General features: G+C 40.8%; 1 protein-coding gene across 2 annotated transcripts in view; it reads right to left on the bottom strand.

Annotated features, from left to right (window-relative positions):
* Positions 1–1,735: 1,735 nt before the first annotated feature.
* The window catches only part of LOC133631864 (gastrula zinc finger protein XlCGF8.2DB-like), a 37,375-nt gene continuing 31,610 nt past the window's right edge, over positions 1,736–7,500 (bottom strand). For both annotated transcript variants that reach the window (XM_062024031.1, XM_062024030.1), the window contains exon 2: positions 1,736–4,461. In XM_062024031.1, the coding sequence (XP_061880015.1) occupies positions 2,948–4,461 (1,514 nt within the window). In that variant the 3' untranslated portion in view covers positions 1,736–2,947. The remainder of the gene's footprint in view (positions 4,462–7,500) is intronic.

Here is a 7,500-nt window from a genome sequence, read left to right as displayed (position 1 = left end):
ACGTCTGTGGTCATGAAGTCCTTTGAGTGCTTGGTCCTGCCCCACCTCAAGGACATCACCGCCTGTCAGGTTCAAACACTGATTACATCTAATAATCAGACAAGAAGCAAGGAATCTGCAGAAACAGAGTTCAATTTAGCTCGAGGAGACACGTGTTTTGGGCTGTATTCTAGTTACAGATCCAAACTATGTTCTAAAAGTCAAGCCCGCGCGCCTCCTCTATTTATTTGGAAAGCCCTGTTACATCACTGAAGCTGTCGCTGAGGGAAGGGGGTAATCTCAAAAACTCCGGTTAGACACAATATATGGTTATAGAATAAATGAAAATTAGTTGACGCAGATCATATCGCCTTGTCTATGCTCTGTCTGCATCACGGCGGTGTTCGGCCTTGTCTCTGCTCTGTCTGCGTCATGGCGGTGCTCGGCCTTGGCTGCCAGCAGGCCAAGTCTGGACACAACACTGATAAAGAGGCTAGCAATCTTTTGGAAGATTGTCTCGGACAGTCGAACCATGAACACTGGTACTCCTCAGGGCTGTGTACTTTCCCCTTGGCTCTTCTCCCTGTACACAAACTGCTGCACCTCCAGTCACCAGTCCGTAAGGCTGCTCAAGTTTGCGGATGGCGACGAGTCCGCCTACAGGAGAGAGGTGGACCGGCTGGCGTCCTGGTGCAGCCTCAACAACTTGAAGCTGAACGCCCAGAAAACAGTGGAGATGATCGTGGACTTCAGGAAAGTCACAGCCCCACCATCCCCCCTCACCCTGATTGACTCTCCCACACCCGTCTCCATTGTGGACTCCTTCAGTTTCTTGGGCACCACCATCACCCAGGACCTCAAGTGGGAGCCGACCTTTAGTTCCCTCATCAAGAAGGCTCAGCAGAGGATGTACTTCCTGCGGCAGCTGAGGAAACTTAAGGCGCCGACCGAGATCCTGGTGCAGTTTTACTCAGCCATCAACGAGTCCATCCTCACCTCCTCCATCACCGTGTGGTTCCCCGGCGCCACAGCATCGACTGCATCGTACGTGCTGCTGAGAAGGTGATTGGCTGCAAGCTCCCATCCCTCCAGGACCTGTTCTCCTCCAGGACCAGGAGGCGTGTGGGTCGGATCACAGCTGACTCTTCTCACCCTGGACACAAACTGTTCTCTCCTCTCCCCTCAGGCAGGAGACTACGGTCCATCCAGACCCACACCTTCCGCCACCTGAACAGTTTTTTCCTCTCGGCCATCAGGCACATGAACTATAACAAGGTCTGATAGCTCAGTTACAGCTCTTTGTATTACCTATTCTGTGTTATATGTGTTTTATGTTGCACGATTGCACCAAGAAAAATTCCTAGTTTGCGAACCCGTTCTCAAACAACGGCAATAAAAACTATTCTGATTCTATTCTACTTTTCATATTTATTCTACTCCATTTTAGATCCATTCCCTAACCCTGTATGTCCTACTCTATTTCAATTATTATGTATGTACTATTGTTCTTATAATAACCAAATCTAAACGTGTATAAACACATTACTGTCTGAACAACTAAGATATTCAATTGTGCACATTGAGCCTACAGACTGTGCTCTCTTAGACCTGAGTAATAAATATAAACACTTGTTTAACTTCATCTTTATTTCAATAACAAAGCGATACAAAACAATACACAAAACAACAGACTTTCAAAACAGAATCAATGTGATCATAGAATCTAATACTTTTCAAAATGTGGTCATAAGAAAAATATCTTCAGCAGTTGTCAGACTGTCATTCATTTTCAGACAATAAAGCAAAATATTAAACTACAACTACTATACAGTAAAAGTAAATATGAAGATCCATACATGACGTGTCTACATACAACCGGAAGTGAACACACATGATGTCACATAAACCAAAATAATTCCGTAAAAATGGTAGAAAATCAACATACTTATTTATACACCTGTGGAAATGGTTTCAATGATTTTGGTAAAAAAAAAAAAAAAAAAATCAGAGTTGTTAAGATAGTCCATCATAAGGGAAACAATTGTTCAAACAAAGAAAAAAGTAAGGATGTGATTCACCAGCAGATAGGGGGCAGTAATGAAGAAGTGGAACCACCAAGGTCCAGCACACATTTTTAAGTAGAGTTACCGAGATCCCATCAGGGCCATTAATTAGTCTTTGAAGTGTCAGGACAACACCATTTTATAACAACATCTTTGGGACAGAATTTCATGGTTGAGAAAACTTGGCTGCTTTTGTGCTGCAACTCGGGTGAGATTCTTTGTGCATCATCTGATGTTGGTCTGTAGACACAAAACATCAACACCAGGGGCCTCATGTATTAAGCGTGCGTACGCACAAAAACCTGGCGTGCGTCCTTTTTCACGTCAAAGTAGAGATGTATGGAGAGTGAACTGAAGGCGGGAATGTGCGGTGCCTCACGCCAACTTCACGGCTGTCGTACGCACATTTCTACAAGCTGTGGATACTTTGGTGACACACAGAGGGGATGCTGGGTAACTGTTTGAATGAAGGAATGCTTGATTCTCAGGAAAGTTTCAGATACACAGAAGACATGGTGTCGCAAGGAGATAAGAATATGCTGAGATAATCCCAAATTGCACAAATACGTGCAAGAAAGAAGCAGTGCACATACTTTGATGAGGCCCTGGGTTTGGATGGATGTCACCACGTATGAGCAACATACCACAAACTAAACAGCTGAGTGGTTATTTTCCCTTATTTGTTCTCACATGTTTTACAGCATCTGCATTACGGGGGAATCTTTTGACGCAGAGTGACCGATTAAATGGTTTTACCCCTGTGTGTAATCTCCATCCATCCATTTTCTACCGCTTGTCCCTTTTGGGGTTGCTGGTGTTGAAATAAACCTTGACTGGAGACAAAGTTTTTGCTGCAAACTGAGCAACTAAATGTTTTTCTCCTGTGTGTGTTCTCATGTGCTGGGTTAAACTGACATTTTTAGTAAAGCTTTAGTGACAAACTGAGCATTTAAATGGCTTTCTCCTGTGTGTAATCTTACGTGGTCAATCAAACTGCAATTTTGAGAAAAACTTTCGCCACAAATTGAACAAGTAAATGTTTTTCCGCCTTTGTGTGTTCTCATGTGGCGAGATAAGCCTTGTTTGGAGGCAAATATTTTGCTGCAAACTGAGCAGTTAAATGGTTTTTCCCCTGTGTGTAATCTTATGTGATCGGTCAAACTGCTATTTTGAGTAAAACTTTTGGCACAAATTGAACAAGTAAACGTTTTCCCGCCTTTGTGTGTTCTCATGTGGCGAAATAAACCTTGTTTGGTGGCAAATATTTCACTGCAAGCTGAGCAGTTAAATGTTTTTACTTCTGTGTGTGTTTTCATGTGTATAGTCACACTGCTCTTTTGAGAGCATCTTTTACCACAAACTAAACAAATGAATGGTTTTTCTCCTGTGTGTGTTCTCATGTGATCAGTCAAATGGCTCTTTCGAGCATAACTATTGCAACATAGTGAGCAACTAAATGGCTTTTCTCCAGTGTGTCTCTTTAAGTGGTCAATCAAATTACTCTTTACAGAAAAGCTTGTGTCACAAACTGAACAATTAAATGGTTTTTCTCCCGTGTGTGTTCTCATGTGGTAGGTCAATTTGCTCTTGTGAGTAAAAAGTTTACCACAAACCGAACAGCTCAAACATTTTTCATTTTTCTTCCTTTGAGGGCATTTGGAGTCCTTGTCGTCAGTGTGAGTCCTCATATCACTTTCGCTGCCTGTATCGCTTGCCATGTGTTTTCTCAAGTGGCGAACTAGACCTTGTCTGGAAACAAATACTTGACTGCAAACTGAGCAGATAAGTGTTTTTTCACCTGTGTGTGTTTTCATGTGTTTAGTCACACTGCCCTTTTGAGAAAAGCTTTTACCGCAAAGTGAGCAATTAAATGGTTTTTCTCCTGTGTGCGTTCTCATGTGTTCAATCAAAGTACCCTTTCTAGAAAAGCTTGTATCGCAAACTGAACAATTAAATGGTTTTGCTCCTGTGTGTGTTCTCATGTGGTAAGCCAAATTACTCCTGTGAGCAAAACTTTTACCACAAACCGAACAACTCAAAATTTTTTTACCTTTCTTCTTTTTAGAGCATTCAGACTGTTTGTTGTCAGTGTGAGTCCTCATATCACCTTCACAGTCTGTATCGCTGCTCAAAGTTACTTCAACCTCGTCTTCAGCCTCACTATCTGATAGTGAAGCTAAGAAGTTGTCTGCTTGTGGTTTCTCTTCATCATCTTCAGTCTTCACAGAGACAACAGTCAGTGGAAACTTGGTGTAATCAGCTTCCTCTCGTCCTAGAAGACACTCTCCCTCCTGAGTGATGCAGAGTTCCTCCTCTTCCTTTTTAATGCAGGGTGGTTGTGGAGTCTCCTGCTTCAAAGTGGAGCTCCCCCCTAACTGAGGGGAAACTTCTTCTGGATTACCGATCAGCTGCTGGACGTCTGCAAGACACAAACAACAAAAACACACTTTACACACTTTCTTCTATGTACTGTACGTGTGTGTAGTGTTTCATGGCCATTCATTTAGTGCCTTACTACAAAGTAACAGTGGGGGGAAAAATAAAAATGAAAAGATATCTCAACATTTTTACAGAAATATATCTATTTTTAAAAAGTCGACAGTAACAAAGTAGAGGACTTTTCTTACATTTAAGTGGCAAAAAACTTGATCCACTTTCTGTACAATTGCACTGAATGGAGATCGATCATTTGAATTACTTAGTTTTTTTATAGTTAGTCCAATTAATTATTACTGTAATCTAGTGTACATATATACAACTTGTATTTTATATATTTCAGTGAATTTGAGAATATCGCAACATATTTTTATGTCCCAATATTGTGTGTATATATGTGTGTACACACACACACACACACACACACACACACACACACACACACACACACACACACACACACACACACACACACACACACACACACACACACACACACACACAAAACCCAAAACCAGTGAAGTTGTCACGTTGTGTAAATGGTAAATAAAAAGAGAATACAATGATTTGCAAATCCTTTTCAACTTATATTCAATTGAATAGACTGCAAAGACAAGATATTTAACTGGTAAACTTAGCTATTTTTTGCAAATATTAGCTCATTTGAAATTTGATGCCTGCAACATGTTTTAAAAAAGCTGGCACAAGTAGCAAAAAAGACTGAGAAAGTTGAGGAATGCCCATCTAACACTTATTTGGAACATCCCACAGGTGAACAGGCTAATTGGGAACAGGTGGGTGCCATGATTGGGTATAAAAGCAGCTTCCATGAAATGCTCAGTCATTCACAAACAAGGATGGGGGGAGGGTCACCACTTTGATAACAAATATGTGAGCAAATTGTCCAACAGTTTAAGAACAACATTTCTCAACCAGCTATTGCAGAGAATTTAGGAATTCACCATCTGCGGTCCGTAATATCATCAAAAGGTTCAGAAAATCTGGAGAAATCACTGCACGTAAGCGATGATTTTACGGACCTTCGATCCCTCAGGCGGTATTGCATCAAAAAGCCACATCAGTGTGTAAAGGATATCACCACATGGGCTCAGGAACACTTCATAAAACCACTGTCAGTAACTAAAGTGTGTCGCTACATCTGTAAGTGCAAGTTAAAACTCTACTATGCAAAGCAAAAGCCATTAATCAACAACACCCAGAAACCCCACCAGCTTCTCTTGGCCTGAGCTCTTCTAAGATGGACTGATGCAAAGTGGAAAAGTGTTCTGTGGTCTGACGAGTCCATATTTCAAATTGTTTTTGGAAACTGTGGACGTCGTGTCCTCCGGAACAAAGAGGGAAAGAACCACCCGGATTGTTATAGGCGCAAAGTTGAAAAGCCAGCATGTGTGATGGTATGGGGGTGTATTAGTGCCCAAGACATGGGTAACTTACACATCTGTGAAGGCACCATTAATGCTGACAGGTACATACAGGTTTTGGAGTAACATATTTTGCCATCCAAGAAACGTTATCATGGACGCCCCTGCTTATTTCAGCAAGACAATGCCAAGCCATGTGTTACAACAGTGTGGCTTCATAGTAAAAGAGTGCACGTACTAGACTGGCCTGCCTGTAGCCTAGACCTGTCTCATATTGAAAATGTGTGGTGCATTATGAAGCCTAAAATACCACAACGGAGACCCCCGGACTGTTGAACAACTTAAGCTGTACATCAAGCAAGAATGGGAAAGAATTCCAGCTTCAAAAATGTGTCTCCTCAGTTCCCAAACGTTTACTGAGTGTTGTTAAAAGGAAAGGCCATGTAACACAGTGGTAAAAATGGCCCCCGTGCCAACTTTTTTGCAATGTGTTGCTGCCATTAAATTCGGATTTAATGATTATTTGCAAAAAAATTGTGTCTCAGTTCGGACATTAAATATCTTGTCTTTGCAGTCTATTTAATTGAATATAAGTAGAAAAGGATTTGCAAATCATCGTATTCTGTTTTTAATTATGAATTACACAACGTGACAACTTCACTGCTTTTGGGTTTTGTATACACACACACACACACACACACACACACACACACATACATATATATATATATATATATATATATATATATATATATATATATATATATATATATATATATACACATATTAGGGCTGCAACTAACGATTAATTTGATAATCGATTAATCTGTCGATTATTACTTCGATTAATCGATTAATAATCGGATAAAAGAGACGAACTACATTTCTATCCTTTCCAGTATTTTATTGAAAAAACCCAGCATACTGGCACCATGTTGTGGACATAGGGGGTGCAGCATACACCAATAATAACACAGAAATGTAACTCATCAGAACTGAATCAGATATTGTACACGTTTCTGTTGTGAATAATAAATGATTCATTTTAGGCTGCCTCTGAATAATAGCATGAAATATTCCAGCACCTTCATAACGTTTAGTTACACTAAAGCATCACTCAAATCTAAATATATTTATATAGCTTTATCAGCCTGGCTACATTGATCCATTATGAAACCAACCTGAGATAATTCTGTCCGTTACGTTTATTTTGAAATTGGTAACCGTGCGTTTTCTCTCTCAAAACGGAGTCAAATGTGCCGGAGACACATTATCAGCCCCGTGTTGCAACAAAGGCATAACGTTAACGTTACTCACAAAAAAGCTGAACTCATGAATGCTTGTTGCCACTATGGACTTAAAAAGTTACGTACTGTGAGTTCTTCCCTTCATCCATGGCTGCAACATGTTTCTTCTTCAGGTGCTTCTGAAGCAATGTTGTACTTCCGTGCCATTTTGCAGGAAACGGTCTTCTTTGAAGTCTTTAAAGTGAAGTGTTCCCACACTTTTGACGACTTAGGTTGTACACTTTTCTCCATTGAAGCAAAAACCTCAAGATGTTTCGCCGCTAAACTATCGGTAGTGTTTTCCTGCGCCATTTTTCAAATTTTTCCAGCAAAGGAGACGCCGTCGTCACGTGA

This window comes from Entelurus aequoreus, linkage group LG17, assembly GCF_033978785.1.
Source record: "Entelurus aequoreus isolate RoL-2023_Sb linkage group LG17, RoL_Eaeq_v1.1, whole genome shotgun sequence".
NCBI lineage: Eukaryota > Metazoa > Chordata > Actinopteri > Syngnathiformes > Syngnathidae > Entelurus > Entelurus aequoreus.
This window is presented reverse-complemented; position numbering and strand designations above follow the sequence as displayed.